The sequence below is a fragment of the Meles meles genome, chromosome 2 (assembly GCF_922984935.1).
Source record: "Meles meles chromosome 2, mMelMel3.1 paternal haplotype, whole genome shotgun sequence".
Classification (NCBI taxonomy): Eukaryota; Metazoa; Chordata; class Mammalia; order Carnivora; family Mustelidae; genus Meles; species Meles meles.
Window position 1 is genome coordinate 120,167,891 of NC_060067.1, and position 24,133 is coordinate 120,192,023.

At 37.5% G+C, this 24,133-nt stretch overlaps 1 protein-coding gene across 8 annotated transcripts in view; it reads left to right on the plus strand.

Moving 5' to 3' along the window:
* The window catches only part of FAM13A (family with sequence similarity 13 member A), a 364,348-nt gene that overhangs the window by 270,996 nt on the left and 69,219 nt on the right, over positions 1 to 24,133 (plus strand). For 4 of the 8 annotated variants that reach the window (XM_045994271.1, XM_045994281.1, XM_045994291.1 and 1 more), the window contains 2 exons: positions 6,677 to 6,718; positions 21,559 to 21,600. The exons of 1 other annotated variant lie outside the window; for it this stretch is intronic. In XM_045994271.1, the coding sequence (XP_045850227.1) occupies positions 6,677 to 6,718; positions 21,559 to 21,600 (84 nt within the window). The remainder of the gene's footprint in view (positions 1 to 6,676; positions 6,719 to 21,558; positions 21,601 to 24,133) is intronic. 3 more of the 8 variants (XM_045994325.1, XM_045994317.1, XM_045994309.1) reach the window with 3 other exon arrangements.

Consider the following 24,133-nt stretch of genomic DNA (forward strand, 5'->3'; position numbering starts at 1 on the left):
TTCCCCAAGGCTTTCTAGAACTATGTTGTCATGCCCACTACTGGATTTTTCTGGGACCGCTTCCTCTCTGCTTATCTGTCATCCAGACTGAACAAGTTCTGTACTACTTTGGCCCGGAGCTGATTCTGGCAATAGGGCAGAGAAAGAGTGTTTGTTTTGTTTCCGTCCAGTGGGAACATAGATCTTAATTCAACAACATTCATTGAGCGTGCATTATATATATCAAGCAAGAAAGAAGTGTAGTTGGCACAGTATTTTAGAGCAGTGTTTTTCAGCTGTGGGTCATGACCTGTTAGTGGTCATAAAATCAATGTAGCAGGTTGTGACCAGTATTTTACATAATTTTACATAAGTAAAAGGTAACACAATAGAAAATATCCAAACAAGGGCACCTGGGTGGCTCAGTTGGTTAAGTGCCCCACTCTTGATCTTGGCTAAGGTCTTGATCTCAGGGTTGTGAATTTGAGTCCCCGGTGTTGAGCTCCAGGCTGGGTATGGAGCCTACAAGAAAGAGAATGAAAAGGAAAGTAAAAGGATGGGGAAGGGAAAGGGAAGGAAGAGAGAAAAAGAGAGAGAGAAGGAAGGAAAGCAAGAGAGAAGAAGGAAGGAAGGAAGAAAGGAAGGAAGGAAGGAAAAGGAACTATCCAAACAAAGGATAATTTGATAAATTTTGTGCCCATTCTATGGGTATGAATAAAGATGTAAAATGTGTTTCTAACTGAAACATAGCCAAAAGTTCATCTTTAAAAATTTTTTAAAATATTGTATCTGGACTACTTATTGAAGATAGTTCATATGTATGGGAGTTTACTACAGTCCTGGAGATCAAATCCCCATGTGAATGTTAAAAATCAATTCTAGTCATAGCAGATCTATAAAGGAATTTTCACAGACAACCTTTTTGTAAGATGGAGACACCTTTGTTAGGGAGGTTCTTATTTCTGAATTTAGGGGAAATTTTTTTGGTAGATGTATTCATTTTCTAGGGCTGCTGTTGCAAACAGAGGGGCTTAAAGCAACAGAAATTTATTGTCTCACTATTCTGGAAGCCAGAAATTCCAAATCAGTGTGTTGCCAGGGGCATGTGCTCTCTTGAGGCTGTGGAGAAAAATCTGTTCCAGGCCTCCCTCCTGGCTTCTACGAGTTCCTTGGCATGTGCAGACACAACTCTGTCTTCACACAGTGTTCTCCCCGTGTGCATGTCTATGTTTGTGTCCAAACTTCCTCTTTTTAGAAGGGTGCCCATTATACTGAATTAGGGCCCATGCTGATGATGTCTTTAACTTGATCACCTCTGTGAAGACCTTTCTAAATCAGGTCACATGCTGAGACACTGAAGGTTAGGGCTTCCACATATCTTTCTGAAGGGACACAATTCAACCCATAACCAATACATTCAGATTTCCACTAGGCGATCAAGAAAGTGGTAAAAACATTTTCCTTTCGGGGCACCTGGGTGGCTCAGTGGGTTAAAGACGTTGCCTTCGGCTCGGGTCGTGATCTCAGGGTCCTGGGATTGAGCCCCACGTTGGGCTGTCTGCTTGGCAGGGAGCCTGCTTCCTCCTCTCTCTGTGCCTGCCTCTCTGACTACTTGTGGTCTCTGTCTGTCAAATAAATAGATAAGATCTTAAAAACACACACACATACATTTTCCTATCTTATTGAGAAAAAAGTTCTCAATTTTGCAAGTCTTTTTGTTTTGTCTGTTTATTTTGCCTCAAAAATAATAGCTCTTAGTGTTGGCTAAAAATTCATGTCCTGTGACTATTAATAGCTTCAGCTCTTTGCATTAACCCTTTGGTCAGGAAAACTGATTTGCTCTGAAGCTTCAATAATTTGTTTTTATTTCTACTGGAGAAGTGTTGTGTTCTTAGTCATAGCATACAAATAATACAACTAAACAAAACTTATAATACAGTATCCTACATCTACAGAAATACCCCCCAGAATTATAGCTGCAAACACTTAGCTATAAACCAACCTGAAAGCATTTACAATTGTTTCCCAAGAAGAACAGGGAGATTGTTTTTCTTTTCCATATCCCTAAATGGGGCCAAACCAAAACTTTGAGCACACCGGCTGCTACATCACTCCCCTGTTGGAGTGGTCCATGGTTCATGTCTGGGACTGGGCATAAATTAAAAGCTCTCAAGGAAGTGTGGCACTTGAGGCTTTGCAGAGAAAGGAAGGAAGGAAAGAAAATGCGCTAATTTTACTCACCTCATCATTCTCTAAGAAAATTCTCAACATGAAGAAAAACCTTGAATTCCAGGGGGAAAAAATGCTTACTTAATGCTTTTAATTGTATCCTTTTGTTCCCTCACTTAGTCTCCCCTTTTTTGCTCTTTGTTTTGTGTTAGTCCTCCTCTGGTGGTTTTTCCTAGTTTCTTCCATGAATAGAACCTAATCCTTAGCATTTACCTGATTTTTTTTTTTTAATTCTCCTCAGTACTCAAGGAGCAATTACAAACTATTTCTTCTAGCAAAATCACTTGAAAATTTAAACTGTGTAACTAAATATGCAGATGATGTTCATTTTTTTTTCTTTTTCTGGTAGCCAGCCACAATGACTATTAGAACGTTGGACTCATTGGAACATTTATCAGAACAGTTCAAAAGGGAATTGAATGGAATGGTGATTTGATCCAGCTGTGAAAGGTCCCTTCTGAATACCACACTCTTAGGATTCTCCCAACAGTATTTGTTTTTTCTCAGACATAGAAAGCGCTACACATTTTGTGATATCCATTAGCTTGCTGTGTAATTAAATTGATAAACATTGTATCCTGTGCCTTCCGGTTAGAAATTAGTGCCGCTCATGAAGAAACTAAGTCTAGGTGTGATTCATTTCTACGCATTTACCAGGATTAAGCCCTATAAATAAATTCTATTAGGACCCCACTAAAAACATTGTATCTGTTACTGCCCTTCTCAATTGTAGCTTCCTAGATTTGGACTATTACTTGGGTCTATTTGATAAATGCTCTTCCCAGAGGTCAGTGTTTTGAGAGCATATATGACCACATGTCTGAAGACATTAAGCTCCTGATTATGATTGCCTGACATGCACAAAGTGCCTGCCCAAATCTCTCAGTGTATGTTCAAATTTCAAAAAAAGAGAAAAAAAAAGATAAACTGCTTGGTTGCTTAAATTTGGCCATTATTCAGAGTTAGCAAACAGGAAATAATTAAAACCTGGGGTTTATACTAGTAACCAAGGAGGAAATTGAATGTATTCCAAGTTAGTAGAGTTTGTCATTGACTTAATTTCATGACACGCACTTGCTTTTTCATTCACAGTATTTGTGCTTATTTTAAAAAATAAAAAATGAGTCAGAATTCTCAATTTAAAATTTAGGCCAAAAATTATGACTAATTTAATATCATTGCACATGCCATTAAATTAACATAAATCCAGGAACAGGAATAACTAACTTCTATAAATAGATACTTGGGGGCCTGTAACAATAATAAAATATCCATTTTGTACAAATGTAGAAATGGTGACTTTTTTCTAAATGTAAATTTTGTGGAAAAGTTTATTTTCTCAGTTCTATTTGGAAGAATTGTCCTTAGCCATTTCTTCTTAAAACTGCCTTTAAAATCAGTACATTTGGGGCACCCAGGTGGCTCAGTCATTACGCGTCTGCCTTTGGCTCACTGAGGTCATGATCCCAGGGTCCTGGGATCTAGCCCCGCATCCGGCTCCCTGCTCAGCAGGAAGCCTGCTTCTCCCTCTTCCACTCCCCCTGCTTGTGTTCCCTCTCTCACTGTCTTTCTCTGTCAAATAAATAAGTAAATAAATAAAACTCTTTTAAAAAAAATAAATGATTAAAAAATAAATCAGTGCCTTAAATTGATTTTTAGAATTAGTGACTTAATTTGAAGTCATTGCTTCACTTTTGTTTCAGAATTTATACCCTTGTCAAGTTACAAAAACACAAGGAAAGGGCACTTTGATGAAAAGGAAAAAGAGAAATATGCAAATTAACCATCAAAATTGATTCATTTTCTTTTTCTTTTTGAATTCTCTTGTTCTTCTTGAGTACTGTGCATGGGTCGGTGCCCTTTGACTGCTGCTGATTTGAGTAAATCTACTACTGAGTCTGTTTTGTTTTATGTAAATTGCAGTATTTACACTTTCTTTTTGGGAACAAGTAAAATTAGTCAAACTGCAGGGACATACCCAAATTAAGAATTTCTGATCTCATCTTTCATTGACAACTTTACCTTGTTTTCAGGCAGATACAGCCTGAAAAATACTTGCTTAAGATTAAAAACTTATGTTTCTATCAGGAGATACTCTTATACAGCCAGTACATTTTAATGAAATAGGCACTTTACACATGCTGCCCATCATCATATATCGTGAATGGACTAAGGTTGGGGAAGAGTCATTATAATCAGAAGCATGATATGGGGGATATAAACTCCACGAGATCTTGCTAAGGGCTGCTGCCATGAAGGTTGGCCATCACATCAATTTTCTTCACCTCTTCACCTCCCCCCCATATTCTGATAGCTTAAGACTGAAGGGAAGATGGTAAATGACAGAAATGGACTAACTTGTAATACAATAACTCCCACATCACTGGCTGTGGGACCTGTACCTGTTAGGTACCCCCTCTGAGTTTACTTACCTTGAGTTGAGGAACAAGTACCAGAAAGGGTTTTGATAAGGATTTACATGAGTTAATTAATGTTGGAACACACAGAAAGTAGCACCTGGCTAATGAGTACATGTGTGAGGGAGAAAAGATGTAGGAGAATAAAGGATTGATTTTGATTGCCTCTGTTTGCTACAAAGAAATTTAGCACATGCACACAAAATAAACATTAGCCAAAACATACCAACAGCTGTGTTTAGAACTCTGCACCATCTAAATGTTCTCCCAAAAGCACTTCTAAGTTCCAAGGAAACCAACCATATTGCTAATTGAATCTTCGCTAAAGTACCCTTGTTAAATTTCATTAAAATGTGTTGCATGTTAGAGTTAAGGATCTGTTTTGGGCATAAAACTGTTTAGTACACTGCCCCTTTTATAACATGGAGGCAATGTTCCTATAATAATAAAACCGTTAGAGGTTTTTAGTTGTAGCCTTTTTGCATAGTGTTGGTCATAATTAGTACTTTTTGACAGTGAATCCTTGATTAGGAAAGCCAACATTTTTTATAATTTGTTTTGTTCAGTGTTCTCAAGGAATTTTTTGAAACCACTGTGTAAGCTCCTTGTACCAGTTTTGCTTAAAGTAGTCCCCTCCTGTAATAGCCCTGCTCCCAGTGGACATTTCCCAAATGTCACCTCTAAGGCTTCAGCTGTGCAACCTGACTCTTCAGCTGTGTCCTCAGTCCACCCACATTAGAGTCGATAACAAAGCTGATCCATCATTTACCCACCACTTAGGAAGAATTGGCACAACTGGTTACAAACTTTGAAGTCTGGCAACATAAACATGAGAACAGCTAAGCTATAATGAAATTAGAAACCAAAATCAGGCAAGAATGAAAAATAGTGTGTCATAGTTTATATGCCATTTTCCAACTAAAATGTTAAGAACTTTTCAACTTCTTGGACAGGTGTGTGTGTGTGTGTGTGTGTGTTTTACAATATAACCGTGTAGTGAGATTTTGCCAGGATAATACTACCAACTGAATCAAACTTCCCTCTTTTCATCAGTGATCCTTTAGAAAATAAAAAATAAGCCAAGAGAGGGAAAACTGAAGTTATCTATTTGCTTCCCCAAAGGTGGTGAACACCCCAGGTGGTGTATAAGATTAACCATGGGGTACAAGAAGAAATATTAGGTCTTCTTTTTGCCTTTATCTAATAGTTTATTTTTCTACTTTTATCTCTTTAATGATGCACATAATCAGTAGATATAAATAATTAGTCATATATTGAGGAATGTAAATTTAAATTTTATTACTGTGTGATCACTCCAGCAGACACTAAGGGAAAGAGACTCATTCTTTGCTTTTATCAGAAAGTCATTTATGAGAAGAAAAACATATGTTAAGGGAAAAAATATTGTTTATATCTTACATTTTTTAAAATACTTTTATATTAAACTTCATATTGTTGTGTTTGAAGAACATACACTATTGTGTTGGTTGAAGACTGTAAACTAGTTACATAATTTCAGTTATGTCCTTACACATTATCCATACTCGTTAATACTTAGAGTAACTACAGAAGACACCGAGCCAGTGTTTGCTGATGCGTCTTTCATTGCTAGGGCATCATTCCTGAAGTGGTTCACCCTTAACAGGAATATTCTGTTGTCTGTTTCTTACTTTCATCATCACGGTAATGAGCTATAATTAACTTTATTGAGATAATTGAGTATGCAATCATTTTAAGGGTTTATGTATAATGTGTGGAACTTGGATGGGGCATATAGAAATAAGGTAGTAAAAAGCTTCCTTTTGAAAAAGTGATGTGACTGACTTTTGCCTGAGGCTAATCTTGAGAGAAACCTCTCTTGATGGTCTCCCATGAAGAAGTAATTGACCTTGGCTATGTCCAAGGTAGAGGATGTTTTACTAACTTCACTCCATTGTGAGATTAGCTCTAATGTGTCAAAATAGAATCTCTGACAGGAAGAATAGAGTTTTAGTAAAATCGATATGTTAAAATATTAACAGAAATTAATACAAAATTTATTTTCCTTTTAGTTCACAGGAAGATGAAAGACCTATGTCACCTTTCTATTTGAGGTATTTATTTGATTTTTGTTGTTTTATTACAGGGAATGAAAGAGGGGTAGGGCTTCTTTGCGTTTATTTGCCCATTTTAATTCTTTTCAATAGAATATTCTACACTGTGGCCAAACTAAGCTTATTGGAACCCTTCATAATATTCCTCATGCAGTGTTTTTCTTCTCTTTGGTTTAAGAAATCTTAAATTTAGTAGAGCTAAAAAGATTACAATAAGATATTTTCTTTTAAATTCAGAAATGTCAAGGTACCTATTTTAATTTCAGAAATTGCCTAATGATTATGCTGTTACCTACATCTTAAAAACTTCTGTTCCATGCATATATGCAGGTGGGGGAGGGGTGTGAGCACAAAACTTCAATTATGTTAGATCATTTTCTATACAGTAATGGATTGTGAAACTGAGTATTCAGCAAGTTCGTGGAGTGCAGGGTTATTTTCTAAAGCTTATGAAGCCAGAAAAACAACTATTAAAACAGGTGAGTTTACAGAATTCAAAGTAGATGTTAAAACTTTTTCTGCAGTTTTGAAATCTACTTTTTTAAAAAGATGTCAGGATTTATGATACATAGTTTTTTTTTTTTATTTCTAAATCTGATTTGTTGTGATAGTCCCAGAGTTAAGAGTTAGGCTTTAACTCAGCCAACAATAGTTCAGAAATGTGTCCTAAGACTTTAGTCTTAGCCAAGTAACTGCTTTTCAGCACTGTTCCGCCCTTCAGCGACTCAAAGCATATTGCATAATCCCACTGTGGCAAAAGAGAGAACATCTGAGGTTTTAGTCTGTGACAACATGGTGGTCCAGTTGATTCACTTTGGTTTCCTGCCCACCAAATCAGCATATTTTGGTTTGTAGGCTACCTCAACTCTACAGCTACTATAAACATATGAGGATATTGTTGCTGAGTACATGGTGACTCGTATTCGTTCTGGTTTCTTTTTCTGAATAACGCTGCATGGTCGTCTTAGAAATTATGTAAGAAGTAAATTGGTACAAGTTAATTTAACTTTGTTTTAATTATCTTCTTGACAAGAAGTAAGGAGACTCTATTTGTTTTGTTTTGTTTTCAAATTATTTGCATGGCTGCTTTGAGATGAACTCTTCCTGAGTTATTCTAACACACAGAATTTAAGTGGAAGAAAAAAATACAAGATTGTTAGCTATAATTAAATTTCTTCCAGATTTTTGAACTAAAAACATAACATGTCCACTGACAGTTTAATTTATAAATTAGTGCACTTTTGCACTACTCTAGTAAGAGCAAATGAGTGCCTAAATGTTTTAAGTGTACTTATATTTCTGTGGTCTCTTCATCTTCCATTCCTTTTTCTTCTGCGTTATTAAGATTCCCTTCCTACGGGGCGCCTGGGTGGCTCAGTGGGTTAAAGCCTCTGCCTTCAGCTCAGGTCATGGTCCCAGGGTCCTGGGATCGAGCCCCGCATCGGACTCTCTGCTCAGCGGGGAGCCTGCTTCCCTTCCTCTCTCTCTGCCTGCTTCTCTGCCTACTTGTGATCTCTGACTGTCAAATGAATAAATAAAATCTTTAAAAAAAAAAAAAAGATTCCCTTCCTACAATTCTCACAAAGGCCAGTTATTCCAAGACTCATCAATTTCATAACAATTTGTCAACATGATAAAAAACTAAATTGGCTCTTTTAAAATCCAAAATCATGTTTACTGTGGCTTTGGAAAGTAAAAAGTGATTGGTAGTTGGAAAATGATATTTTTCCTGACTAGGAACATTGAATATTGAGTGCTATGTATTATATTTTGACAGCGTTAACTGGTCAAGGGTTTTGGGGTTTTGATTTGGGGCTTTTTTGAGGTGGGGGGTGGCGTGTAGACAGAGAGGAAAGGTCCAAACAAGAGATGAGACACAGCAGTTGAGCTGGGTACTCATCAGAAGTAGATCCAGCCACAGGCAGACAGGCAGAGGGGATGGGGATAGGGCATCTGGTCAGGGGTGGGAGATTCAGAAGGTAGTTTATTCTGAAAGGTCCAGCATGAGGTAGAACAGCAAAACTCAGTGTCTGCAGGTCTGGGAGTGGGCAGTCTTCAGGAAGACTGGATCAAAACAGAAGATAGAGCACAGCAGGGCTCCAGTGTCAGAGGAAGGAGAAGAGATGATCCATAAAGGAATTCAGATACAGCACATCAGACAAGCATCCACCTCTTGGAGTGGAGACAAGGTGCATTATTTATAATGAAGATAGAAGCTGTCTGTGCGGTAGAGGATAGAGATGGAGAGCATGCAGAGAACTTATAGTGCACTAGTGGAGGTTCCAGGCCCTTTCTTTGGCTTGGGGAAGGCCAGTGGGATCCAGGAACTGGGAGCCACAGAGGCCATTGCAATCGTTATCTTGCTCCACTTTTCACCTTGTAGAATTCCAGTTTCTGTGATTACGATTCTCTGTTACAAGCAGTCATGTCTGAACCACATGGCCGTCTACTATACATTTCAGTTGCCTTCAGTTTTTTCTGTAGTAAGGCAGGACATACACTCATATACTCTCATTCTAGATTAAATATCTGCTGTGGTAAGAACTCTGCCTTCTGTAATTTCAGCACTTCTCCACCCTAGCCTAACTCACCAGAACCATTTGTCCTTTTTCTCCCCCGAAGGAAAGAAACGGTAGCTACAAATCTGCACTTGCTGCCATCTTATGTGGCACGATGCCTGCAGCTACAGTAGCTCAAACAGTCGGTATCATTGTTCTTGTTCCCTCCATGCTCATTACAGATTAGCACCCTGTTGAAGTGATTAAGGAAATGAAAGGGAAGAACAGGTTATACCAAACGCTTAGCAAGATTGCTACAGAAGAGACAAGAACCTGCAGACTTCAGATGAAGAACATCCTTGGCGAGGCTGTCCATGCCCTGGGCTCTCATGGGTCGGCTGGACTCCCAGAAAGGCGCTTCTACCTCAATTGCTCAGATTAACAGCTTGCTGTAGGCGTTCTGTGCCACGTCCAGCCTGCTATTGTCTGAATTTTCTTACCTGTCTTCCAGTCCGATCTGGCCAGGATCTGTTGCTAGTTCCACTTTTATTTGTCCGGGCATTCACAGTCTGCAAACTCATATTTTAACTTCTGTGTTTCTTTCCACTGGGACTGAGGCTCTTAATCTCTACTTTCTGTCCCCTCCCACCTCACCCGTACTACCTTCACATTCCTTATGGCCAGGTTCAGGTCCTACCCTGATCCCATCCCAACCTGTCCTGTCCCATCCAACTTCTACGTTTGAATTCCTCTTTCTTAAAAAATTTCTGGATTATACATACAGTTTGTATACATGGATGATACATACAGCCTGTATAGGAGGCCTATCTCTGCCTGCACTTTATCAAACTCCTAAATGTGCTTTAGGGGTACATACCTGTAACCAGTCTTATTCAGTGGCTCTAAACAGCTCACCTGGCCTCTGAGTGGTGGCTCCTTGCTCACCTAACACCTACCTTTTAGCCCCTGCCCTAATCTTCCTCTGCTTTTTCTTTCTAATTTTGTGCTCCATTAAAACTCTTAAATTGACCATCTTTATCAATTTCAGCCCAAGTTTTAATATACAAGATACAAATTGAAGCTAAATTACTATTTTAGCAGATTTGGAATTGCTTAGGGTCACTGTCCGTATTTATATGTTTTCTGATTTTCCTGAATCAGGAACATCAGATAGATTTGTATCTAAATAAGCTTTTGGAATAGAAACTCATTCTGCAGTATTTTAATATTTTTTTCCCTTGAAACCAGGAGTCATTAATTTGTGGAAGTCTTTTAACTGAAGAAAAATTTGGCTTTGGATAAATTGAGATTCAAACATTACCTGACATTAGATGGGATCTGAAAACTGTATGAGACCACTCCTTCCCTGATAATGTAGAAAAGTTTTTGTGGAGCATTTATGAATAGCTCTTCGGGGATTACCTTTCCAAACAACTTGTGCTAGAATTTGTAGGTTTATGATTTTTTTTTCGGTCATGCTTTATCATATGTTAATAGTTTCTTTTTCTTCTTAACTCTGTTGTATGTTTTCTTAATTATCATTTTGAGGTAAAAATCTCTCATCAGTTGGGATAGTTTAGAAAAGTGTAATATATCAGGCATTATATTTGTTGTTGACTAAAAAGTGCAATGAACAAGCAGGCTGTTTACTTGATTATCTACTTTTTTCCCACCCTAGATATTTGGGTGTCTTTAGACACAAATACCTACATATTAACATTATTTGTTTCCTTTTTAACTAGAACAGTGTTTCTCAACTAAGGAAGCACAGCATCTCTGCCTGTGGAGTTCTTTTTGAGAGAGGGGTGGGAGGGTAAATACAAACAACAAAATATAAATAACATAAAATTTATCATTTTAACCATTTTTAATTATTTTTTAATATCAGTTCGCCATCTTAACCATTTCTAGGTGCATTTCCACTAATAATGCATGAATCCAGTTGCTCCATGTTTTTCTTAACACTTGTTATATTCTGTTTTTTGATAACACCATCATTATGATACATACTTTGTACACTTTAAAGATTCTGGGGTCTCACTGGCCAAGATTCTGAGCCTTGAGTGGTGTTGGGTGTCCATATTTTCAATAAGTATCATGAGACAGTCTTTTCTACAATAAGTGCTGGGAAAATGGGATACCCATATGCAAAACATGGAGTTGGCCTCTCACCTGATATCATATACAAGAATTAACGTGAAAGAGATCAAAGCCTCAGAGGTAAGAACTAAGCCTGTAAGAACTCTTAAAGGAAAACATCAGGCAAAAGATACACAACCCTGAATTCGGCAGCGATTTCTTAGCTATGACACCAAAGGCAAAGGAAACAAAAAGTAGACAAATCAGACTTCATGAGATTTTTTAAAGTTTTACAGATCAAAAAAATAAAAGACTATCAACAGAAAGGAAAGGAAGAATGGGGGGAAATATTTGCAAATCATTTATCTGATAAGGGGTTAATATCCAGACTATATAGAGAACTCCAAAAAATCAACAACAACAAAATGATTTTTAAAATGGGAAAAGAATTTGAATAGACGTTTCTCCAAAGAAGTTGTACAAATGGCCGATAAGCACATGAAAAGATGCTGAACATCAGTAATCATCAGGGAAATGCAAATTAAAACTATAATGAGGTGTCACCTCACACCCATTAGGATGGCTGCTTTGAAAAATAAAAATAACAAGTGTTGGCAAAGATGAAGAGAAATTGAAAACAGAATCACAAGGTCCCAAAGAGATATTCGTACATCCATGCTCATAGCAACATTATTTGTAATAGTCATAGGGTGGTTGCAACCCAAGTGTCCATCAGTGGATAATGGATAAACAAAATGCAGTATATACACACAGTAGAGTCTTATTCAGACTAAAAAAGGAGGAAACTTCTGATAGACACAACATGGATGAACCTTGAGGACATTTATACCTAGTGAAATAAGGTAGGCACCAAAAGACATCTGTATGGTTCCCCTTATGTGAAGGACAATGTAGTCAAATTCATAAAGTCACAAAGTAGAATGGTGGTTGCCAGAGGCTGGGGAGAAAGAGAGAATTGAGAATTACTGTTTAATAGGAATAGGGTTTCAGTTTTAGAAAATGAAAAGAGTTCTGGAGCTGAATGGAATGAATTTACAATGTGAATGTACTCAGTGCCACTGAAGTGTACACTAAGAAATGGTTCAAATAGTGAACGTTATGTGTGTTTTGCCACAAGAAATTTGAGGGGAGAAAAGTGTCACATAAGAGATTTTAATGCATACCCCTAGCTGAAAACCACTAAACCAGACAACTACTGTAAGTACTATTTTATACTGCAGAATGGTTATAAATTTAAATAATGTTCATCATATAATTCTCTAGGGATACAATATTGAGTTCTTGATATCATATTTTTTTACTTAGTAAGAGACAAGTACAGATTCTGAGTTGTATTCTATCTTTTAATTAAAATATTAAGCATATTTATCAGGCTATACTGATAAAGGATATAAATTTTTATGGTTTTTATGCTTCTCCTCATGTCTTTTTCCAGCATGATAAAGCAAAGGAAAAACTGACTCACAGGGAATGACACCTTTATGGCCATTCTATCTAGAGCTCTTGTTTCATTCTTCAGTCTTCTTGCCTTCCTATAGACTTCTGTTTATAAGAACTTCAGATCTGAATAAAATATAAACCTTTAATTTAAACAAGTAAAAGACCAGCTTTACCTAATGTAACTATCTCAGGCTTCCCATTTAAATTCTAATGATGATATCAAGGACAAAAACTAGAGACAGCTTTGTAACAATGATAAACCCATGTATCAAAGGTCACATCACTGGGATGGGCTGAGAAATGTATTTTCACCTTACAGACTTCAGTTCCACCATCTAGACAATACAGATGGCCACAAAGAGAGAATGAAGGGGATGGTGGGGGGCGGGGGTGGGGGGACGGGGAACTAAGTTGGATTCCTTCCTTTGTCTACTGCACCAACCACATTCCCCCTACTGAACAGAAAGTTAGTTTCTGAACCATTTGGAGCTAAGCTGCATATTTTTTTTCACTTCTCTGCCCCCCTGTTAGCTTCTTTATGTCAACATCTATTCAAAGACTAGAACATTTAGTATACAAAACTATCCCCCTGGGATGTTCAGTTACTTAAAGCATTTGAGAAGAGGATAAAAAGGAAGGAAGATTACTGGACATAATGAGTGCTTTCAAGAGTACACTGTACAAAAACAAAGTACAAATTTATTCCTGATTCTCCAGCTTAGTCAGAAAATTGGACCAAATAGCAAGTGCACCTATTTAAGCATCATAGATTGTTCTAGGGCAGACTCATATATTGGCCCTTAAAATCTAAATTCATGAGTGGGCATCTGCATACAGCCAAAGGATGATGAAATAAACAAGAACAATCTACCCACCCAGGTTTTGGTAATGACCTGCCTGAATTGATGGTTTCTCCCCAAGAACCACAAACACAAAGAGCTATTTGGAATTTATAAAGAAAAATTACAAACTAAGAGAAATTAAGATGACTTACCCTGAGAACTCAGTGTAAAAACAGATTTCAGAGAATTTCTTTTTACATGATTCAGAAGAAAACTTGAAAAGTAATATTACTAATCTTCTCCCAAAAATGCTTAAGGACATAATCAACCCTCTCTGAAACATAAGTGGGAACCTGCAAGGGCAGAATAGGTTTACAATTATAAGGCTAGAGACATAGAATAGCTGAAAAGGGGAGGGAAAAGAGAGCCAAGAAATGTATTAGGAGAGATTTCAAGAACTATGTAGGAAACAGTAAAGAGCAGAAATTATTAAAGCAGAATTTATTAAAAATAAATCAAGAACATGATGAGAAAGAAACTTGAGAAGCTCCTCCAGAATGAAGAGCAAAGGATAAGAAAAAACTGATAGAAATAATGTTAGATATGAAGGTCAGAGATTAGAAAGTCAACCTAAAAATTCTAATTCCAAGGGAAAAAACATACAAGTAGAAATCAAAGTTTATGCCCAGCTAATTAAGAGATGAATTTTATAAGAAATTTTTTTAATTAAGTGTAGAAACCAATTAGAATCATAGGTGAAGGGGCAAAGAAAGTAATAAAATTCTGTATCTTTTGTCTTGCATGGAAGGTAGGAGAATAGAAGCAGGAGTCAAAAGTTTTGAGTTTTTTTTTTGTTTGTTTTGGGGATTTTTGTCTTAGTTTTAATAATTAGCAACCTCTTAGAAATTTAGAAGGTTTTGATAATAATAAGTGGAAAAAAGAGCAGAACTGATGTTTGAATCCAGAAAATGTTTCTTTGGGAATAAAAATGAAAATTTTAAAATAGAAAAACCTCTGGTAAACTTAAAAAAAAAAAAAAACAACTAATAATCAGAACCGAAGTTTGTGGTGGAGGGGTATAGTAGTTTTTAAAAGATTAAAAGATTGTTCAGGGTGCCTGGATGGCTCAAGCGATTGAGGGTCTGACTCTTGATTTCAGCTCAGGTCCTGATTTCAGGGTCATGAGATCAAACCCTTTGTGAGGCTCCACACTAAACAGGGAGCTGCCTGAGATTCTCTCTTTCCCCTTTTTTCTCCCCCTCACTTACTCCCTCTTTCTCTCTCTCAATTAAATAAATAAGATATAGACCCTCAACTCTATGGTCGAATAATCTTCAATAAGGCAGGGGAAAATATCCAGTGGAAAAGACAGTCTCTTTAATAAATGGTGCCAGGAAAATTGGACACCTATGTACGGAAGAATGAAACTCTTATCTCTTTACACCATGCACAAAGATAAACTCAAAATGGATGAAAGACCTCAATGTGGGACAGGAATCCATCAGAGTCCTAGAGGAGAACATAGGCAGTATCCTCTTTGACATCGACCACAGCAACTTCTTTCAAGAAGTTGTCTCCAAAGGCAAAGGAATCAAATAAATAAATAAATTTTTAAAAAATAAAAGATTAAAGACGGCTTGACAGAATTTTATACTAATAAACGTGAAAATCTAGAAATAAAAAATTTTCTGGAATGTACATTTTGAAAAGAAAATTCCATTTGAACCCAAAAAAGTACTTTGAATAAACTGCTCTAAGAAAATAACTAGATGTATAGCCAAAGGTTTATATGAATAGCAGCATTATTTGAGAAGGACTGTGTCCTTATTGAAGCCAGATTACATGAGATAGAATCAGAACTGTGTAAACTTGAATGAGATATTAAACCTCTCTGAACCTCAACTTCCTCATCTTAAATGAGTATACATAGTGAACTATTTAATTTCATTCATAATTTTCCTTTACAAAGACCTTAGTCCAAAAACTAAAACTCTGAATTTCTTTTTTATGCAAAAACATGCTAAATATGTGAAACTGAAAACTCCAGTAATTAGGGCTTGAACAAAAAGCTATAAAAAAGGTGAGTATTTTGATATTTTGATAGGCTCTATTTAATTTGTTAGAAAATATTTGATAGATCATCAAAATATTGTAGGAATGAAGAATAGTTCTTTTTTCTTAAAAACAGCCATAATATTTAAAGGAATATGAAGTCTGAGGTTTGAAATAGTATGAGGATAAACATTTTCCTCCTGCTGACTAATATCCATGTAGTATATTTTCAATTTATGTCCTAGTATTCTATGCATGGTATATGCTTTTTTTAATGCATAGTATACGCTTTAAAGCCAAACTCTGAGGTCTTTTTAGATCCAAACTATCTATAACACTACCACAAAAAGGTAATACAATTTTTGTCAAAGTTTGAATACCTATAAATGCTCCATTAAATTTCTGTATATCATAATCATAGCTAAAAGTTAAAGCAAAGTAAATATTGAAAATCAGGGTTATTTCTTTTAATGTATGACACTGTCCATGGAAGACATGGTTTTAATGAAAAAGTTTTAATTAGAAATCTGTTATAACTGTAACAAATAACACTGGATTCATCTTATAATGTTGATGCTGCATATCAACTTTTAGTATTTTAAAATAATACTAAAAATAGGGGCGCCTGGGTGGCTCAGTGGGTTAAACCCTCTGCCTTCAGCTCAGGTCATGATCCTAGGGTCCTTGGATCGAGCCCCGCATAGGGCTCTCTGCTCCGCAGGGGGCCTGCTTCCTCCTCTCTCTCTGCCTGCCTCTCTGCCTACTTGTGATTTCTCTCTGTCAAATAAATAAAAAATATTTAAAAAAAAATACTAAAAATATTGTATTCTGTTAAACAGAGAAATTAGGAGCTTCATGCTATTTTGATAATTAGTTACATGATCTTCATCTTTGCCCAATTAAACATTACACAACTGTCTTTTAAATCCTGACTTATTAAAAAAAAATTCGCTAAATGTAAATATTCTAGAGGGGAAAAAAAAAGGATAATTCTGTTCGACCTCACAGTTCCTATTGAAACAATAATACTTTACCACAATAATATTTATATACTGCAGAAGAGAACATACTGAAGTAAGAGAATGTATAAAAAAAAGAACACGTGCCCTTCAAGATGTCGGATTTTAGTAGACTTGAAATTTCTTTCTTTTTATATGTAGATTTCTTTATTCCAAATCGAGAGGTCTAATTAAAGAATCACTTGTCAACGGGCATTCTGTGCATCTTATCACATAGACTTATCTATAGACTAGTATTGTTGAGCGTGTTCGGCTTCCAGAAATGTAGTTTGGGTTTGGTCAATAGAGATACAGACTAAATATATTTAAGTATGTCATAGAATATATTGCAGAGTAGGCTCAGAATCTCTTCTCAAAGACTGTACCAATAGCGAATGCGGCTGCATCCTCACTCACAGGAGGGTTGGGTCATGAAGTTGACCCTAGCTCTGGAGTCTGCAGCGAGGCTTATCTCTTTTCAGTTTTGAATACTTGCTTTATCAACGTTAGGAAATGATCTCTTCCATATTCAAGTGTTTATACTGCCTAAGTAGGAAACTTTGTTATCAGATCAGTCAAGGGCTCTGAAAAAATTCATTTTCCTTCACTTTCTGCAGAGGATAAAAAGCAAGTTCCGTTGTAGACGAAGGAAATCTACATTTTTCACTTTAGCTTATTTGCTTATTGCCCTTTTGTCGTTTTTCTTAGAATTACCTTCATGAGTGAATTATAGCTATGGAAATAGCCCCTATTTCTGTCATTAAATATTCTTAGAAATCTTGTTATTGGTGGATTATTGAGCACATCCCACAGGAACTATACAGGTGGCTGGATACCTGACCAAAGCTATATTGGTATTTAATAAACCATAACTATGACTGAAACTGTCATAATATGCAGTTATAACCTTTCGTAGTGATTCAAACTTTAGGGCAGTAAACTTTTAGAGCTAAAAGAAAACCACAGGGACCACTAGCCAAGTCTTTCATTTTCTGTGTGAAGAACCCACCCAGAGCAGCCAGGCGAACCAGCAATCTATGATTTCAGCTAATTAACTGTGGAGCGAAGACCAGAACTTCTCTTTTCTGATTCCCAATGAAACATGTTGTCTTCTCAGAATACTTTCTTTAGAGAAATTCTGCTTAAAAAACATGAAAATATGGACAGGTTAAGTAAAACAAATGGTAAAGGACTATTAAAGAAACGTAAAACTATAAATTATCATAAATTTGACCTAAGATCAACATATTAACAAAATTGAATATGATTTAATTCCTTGCTTTTGTCATCAATTTATTCATTTATTTTGCATTCTGAAAATGGCTGAGTTAAGCCTCTGCCTTTAGCTCAGGTCATGATCCCAGGATCCTGGAATCAAGCCCCATGTCGGGCTCCCTGCTCATTGGGGAGTCTACTTCTCCCTCTCCCTCCGCCCATCCTCCCCACTTGTGCTCTCTTTCTCAAATAAATAGATAAAATCTTTAAAAAAAATTTAGATGGCTTAGGTCATTTTTCTTTAAGCTATGAGGAAATCTTGATGTGTTGCCTTTTATTCACTCATGCTAGCATAAGTTTTCCAATGCATACTCTCATTACTTAGATTAGAATGTTTAAAAATAGCTATTGTCATATCTAAGTAATTGAACTCTTGAAGACTCTTAGTTTCAGGGAATTGCAGCTTTGCTAATCAGTGTCTTCCACAAACCAACAGCATCAGAATCACTGTAGAATTTGTTAAAAAAGCAGAATATCAGCTTCACCTTCTTGAGACCTAGAGGCGCTGAATCGGAGCCTGAGTAAATGAGATCCTGGATGATTCAGATATGCTTTAGGATTTGAGAAGCACCAACATGGCATTAGTTATCGCAGAACCTGTTTTTTTTTTTTTTTAAAGATTTTATTTATTTATTTGACAGAGAGAGAGGTCACAAGTAGGCAGAGAGGCAGGCAGAGAGAGAGGAGGAAGCAGGCTCCCTGCAGAGCAGAGAGCCCGATGCGGGGCTCGATCCCAGGACCCTGAGATCATGACCTGAGCCGAAGGCAGCGGCTTAATCCACTGAGCCACCCAGGCGCCCCGCAGAACCTGTTTCTACTTGAGGTCATTTTCTTGTCTCTTTCTTCCTCACCTTTTGTGTGTGTGTGTGTGTGTGTGTGTCCTACTCCCTATCCCCCACAAAAAGAAACATAAAAATATCAGTGTGTGCTTTAATAAGCAAAAAGAAGTTCAGGTCAAAGTGTGTAAAGAAAGGAGAAAAGGTGGGCGCCTGGGTGGTTCAGTGAGTTAAAGCCTCTGCTTTCGGCTCAGGTCATGATCCCAGAGTCCTGGGATCCAGCCCCGCGTCGGGCTCTCTGCTCCACGGGGAGCCTGCTTCCTCCTCTCTCTCTGCCTGCCTCTCTGCCTAGTTGTGATTTCTCTCTGTCAAATAAATAAAATATTTTTAAAAAGAGAAAAGGTGTACATCTACTCATTCTGAGACAGCATGGAGGACTAATTGATTGCTTATACTTCTATGTCTTTGGAATATTTTTAGCATCTATCAGATCAACGTGTTCCCCTCTTCTGTGTCCCCCCAGAACCATCATTCCCAATGGGCCCTGCTCCCCAAACTGAGGCTGTGTAACTACATTGAGAAGTGAATACAGAAGTTAATTACACAGTGTTGATTTTACAGAGGGTGAGCCACAAAGCATCAAAAGCAGGGACTGCCTGTTCCAGTTAAGGACAGAGAAGAGCAAAGGATATATTATTGGTTGTGTAATCTGGGAACCACTGTGAATAACAGGCATTATGAGGCAGATGAGAAAAGTGGTTGTGATTAAAAGCAAAGTAAAATACCTAAGTCCAGGCCTCCATCTACAAAGATGATTCTAGTGAGTTTTTCTTCTACTGAGTGATGAATTGAATGGCTAGTGTAGTGATTAAGAGCTTAGACTCTGAGCTAAAACGTTCTTGGTTCAAATTCCAGCTCATCTACTTGGCTCTGTCACTGTGGGAAAGTTACTTAACCTCTAAACTCTTCAACTGAAAATTGAGAAAACAATAGTACCTACCCAAATGGGTTATTGTAAACAGCAAACAGGAAAATATATGTACAAAATACTCGACACAGTGTCTGAAACATAGTAAGTACTCAGCGTTAGAATGTACTTATTTTTTTCATTTGCTTTCATTTATAAAGGTTTTTCTCATCGGTTTCCCTGTGAATGGTAGCATTATTTTATGTGTCTCTTCTGGGATTTGGCTGTGGTTTGTGGCTGGGACAAAGAGCTACAGCTCTTTTTTAAGGAAATTCTCTGGGCTGAAGCGTGAGTGTCTGCTGATCACCTCTGGTATAATGAGTGGTAGGCTGGGTCTGATGGTGGTGGTAGTGGTCATAACGGTAGAGAGTAGAATGAAAGAAGTAGAGAAATAGCATACTTTCCCTTGAAGCACTTAGATTCTGGGTGGAAAGAGATGAAATACCCATGTACATGGAAGAAAAATCCAACATATAGATTAAAAAAAAACTAAATATGTTCTTATGTTCAAAATTGCATGGTAGATACAAGGCTGTTTGGGGTGATTGGAAGGCGGCCATCAGCATCAGTCCTTAACACCTGTCGTTTTCTTCAGGTGTTTTCTACAAAGAAGGAGGAGCAAAGGAAACTGTTGTATCTATTAGGGAAAACTATAGTGTGACTAGCATGGAAGGTTTTTATTTGAACAGACTTTTGAATCTTGATTTAGAAGTTGACAAAGCACTGGAGGGCAGACCGTGAGAAAATCTTGATATTGACGCAGCTGAAATTGCTGCCGACTTCAACCTCATTGTGGTTATATCACAGAGTGTTCTATAATTTCACTGTTCTACTTTAGGCTGAATATTTTGTAATGCTTTTGAAGGAATTCACGCTTTGGAGGAAACAGAAAAGTAGAGGAACTTTGTAAGTGTTCAGTAAAGGGGCCATAAATTAGGTGTTGAGGTGAAACATAGAGCTTGAAGGATTCTCCATCTCGAAGAACTCAGAAAGAAAGGTGGCTTAAAAACAGTTGTGTAGGGGCACCTGAGTGGCTCAGTCAGATAAGCGTCTGCTTATCTGGATCGAGCCCCAGGTCAGGCTCCCTGCTCAGCGGGGAGTCTGCTTCTCCCTCCACCCTCACCCCCACTTATGTCCTCTCTCTCAAATAAATAAATAAAATATTCTTTTAAAGATTTTATTTATTTATTTGACAGGCAGAGATCACAAGCCGGCAGAGAGGCAGGCAGAGAGAGAGGAGGGAGCAGGCTCCCTACTGAGCAGAGAGCCCAATGTGGGGCTCGATCCCAGGACTCTGGGATCATGACCTAAGCCTAAGGCAGAGGCTTCAACCCACTGAGCCACCCAGGTGCCTCTAAATAAAATATTTTTTAAAGATACATTTAAAAAATGAAAGAAATAGTTGTGTAGAACCCAGAGTTGCTTGCTTGTTCCCTGTCCCCTGTCGTTCCTGCTGCTATCTACCTGTTCTGAGCAGTTTTAGAAAGTTGCTTCTGACTGCAGGTCTGGAGGGAGTGGACGAGGAGGGAACAGATTTGGGCTAGGGAGAGCAGGGAATGGGTAGAGTTGGTAGCAGGAAGACAGTCAGTGGCATTGTACTAATATTTTGAGTAAATGAAAAGAGGCCGAAGGAGGTCAAGGGCCAGTAGGGGGAGTAGAGATGGTTTTTAAAGGTCACTTTGAAACGGTCCATCATGGATGTCTTTCAAATGACAGGGGAGGGGGGACACTGTTCAGGAGTAAACACTCAGTACTGACTCAGGGGTAAACACTTAGCATTCTCTAATTCCAGAAACAAGTGAAAGTCAGCGTCTGTCAGTGGATGGGTTATACATTGTGCGTGGGTCACTGAGAGTTTAGCGAATACTTTCAGTCTGGAATCCCCTTCAGATGTTTGGTGCACAGTGTCATGCTCTGTCTAACCTGACTTTCTTTGTGCTTCTTTCCCACAGCACACATGTATCCCAAGTCAGCAATGTTTCAGCAACTGGAGAGTAAGTTATTTGGGTTTCCCTTTCCCACTTAGCAAACAGAAAAAAAGCTACTCTAATGGTGTATAGTATTGGACAATTAATACCGTAAGCAACCTATGATGATCTTTAAAACCACTGAGTGAAGAGGGCTAAAGAAGGGTTCCTGTTTGAGCTTCTGTGTGGGTGTGTGACTAGAGACAGCCTAACAATTTGAACATAGGAGATTTTTATTTCAGTCAAAATAATGTCAGATTCCATTAATGTTTACAAAATACGTGTCTGGAGAGATATCTTTCAGTGGAGGATGCCATTAAAGGTTAAAGTAGTACAGTGTCTTTACTTCTTCCTTATTTTTAATCAGCCTACATTTGTTGAATAACTGTGATAGCCAAGGGTAGCGTTAGGTTTGTAATGTCAAGTAAGCCTCTGGCTCTGCCTTCAGGGACTTTACCATCTGAAAGGGTCACAGAATCAAAAGCAAATCAGTGATGGCAACAAGTCCTTTTTCCCTAGGACAGTGACAGTGCCCTACTGATGATGCCATCACATATCTCTTTCTTCCTAAGGCTACCAGCTGCATGTAGACTAAAACCTAAGCTCCAGTTACCTGCCCCTGCCTCCCTCTCTGACCACATTTCTCCTTAGGCTTCAGCCACATGAAATTCTGTTTCTGGAATAGGCCAACCTTATATTTGCCCCAGAGCTCTTGCACTGTTTCTCAGCCTGGCCATTCATTTTCTTATCATTTACTTTTTTGTTCAAATGTACTCTCCTCCAAGAAGCCATCCCTGACTATCCACAGTCCTTCCCCCATTCCGTGCATCATTTTGGAGAGAATTTATCACTATCTGAAAGTTCATGATTTGTTTATTACCTGTCTTGCCTCATAGCAATGTAAGGTGCATAAACATGGGGACCTTGTTTGTCATATTCATGGCTGTATCCCTAACACCTAGGAAAGTGCTGGTGTATATTAGGCACTAAATAAATGTTTGTGAATAGTTTCTTGCTCAAAGATATTCCATCGCACCCACCTCTCTTTCTTCCTTGCCGAGATGTAAATGGACCTTTTGGGGGCATCTTCCATCAACAGGGATCAAGAGAAAGTGGAGAAAAGGTGTGATAATGTAGAAGAGAGAATAATTTAAAGAAGCACTAAGTAGGGTGAATTTGGAGCTAATAGGATGAATTGGGAATTTTTTTTCTTCTTTGTTAGGCAAGGAAACAATGAGAGAGCTGGATCGACCTCTCTTAGCTCTGTGAATTTTAAAGAGATTCCAGAATTATACTGAGGCATATTATATATGTTCCTGCTTGTATATTTCCTAATAGCTTTTACCTCTTACCTGTCTTGTATAGTTTGGAAAAGGTGTGGGGTTTGTTTGTATATGTTAATTCACTCACATTCCTACAGACCACTATTAGGGAATCTTGAATCATTGGGATGTGGAGTTGTAAATATAAAAACTCTCTTTTTTTAAAGATTCATTCATTCATTCATTCATTCATTCATTTGTTGGAGGCAAAGGGGCAGAGGGAGAGGCAGAGAAAGTCTTAAGCAGACCCTGTGCTGAACACAGAGCAGGACTTGGGGCTCGATCTCACAACCGTGAGATCACAACGTGAGCCAAATCCAAGAGTTGGGCACTCCCCTGGCCATACCGCCCAGGCACCCCTAAATATAAAAGTTCTAATGTCCAAGTTAGACTATACTTGTTCGTTGTCTTCAAGTAGTTTTAATGAGATTACCATGTGTCTGTTATTAAACTACATTTGGAAAATCTAAACTTCTTAAATTCTTTAAACCCCATCTGAACATTTTAAAAATAAATATGTGGTTCTTTTTTAAAATTTTAATACCTTTATTGAAGTCTAATTAATATGCAAAGACCTACACATACTTAATGTGTGTACAGTTTGATGAGTTTGGATGTGATCCTTTTTTCAAGTGCAGAAAAATATGATTTGAGGAGTATATGTTTAGAATTTTCCATGCCAGCTTATCCAAAATTAAATAGTGTGGTGATAAAAGAATGGAGGGTACATATTGCATGGAGCACTGAGTGTGGTACATAAACAATGAATTCTGAAACACTAAAAAAATAAAATTAAATTAAATAAAAATTTTTTTAAAAGAAGGCTTAGACACATTAAAAGATTATATAGCTTTAAAAAGGATACCTTATCTAACTTACCATGCACTCTTTTCAGCCCCTGTGCTTAAGTATTTCCTCATGTTAGATGAAGTAAATCTACCCTGCCATCTTCAGTAACACATATTAGTAGCACATGTTTGTATGAATACAGCTTCAATTATTTACATCACAGTTTAATTGCATGGAGGTTTAGAAAGATTTTCCTGTTATAAGTAGTAATTGTTCTGGTAAGGTGTTCCGTTTTAATAGCATTATTGCCTGTATAATTTTATCTTAAAGGGATTCTAAATAGATAATAGGCGTCATAAAATCATTTGTGCCAGTTTGCTTTGTAAACTATACTGTCTTCCTCTGCAGAGCTGGTATGAAATCTGACGGAACTCACCTTTGTAAGAATA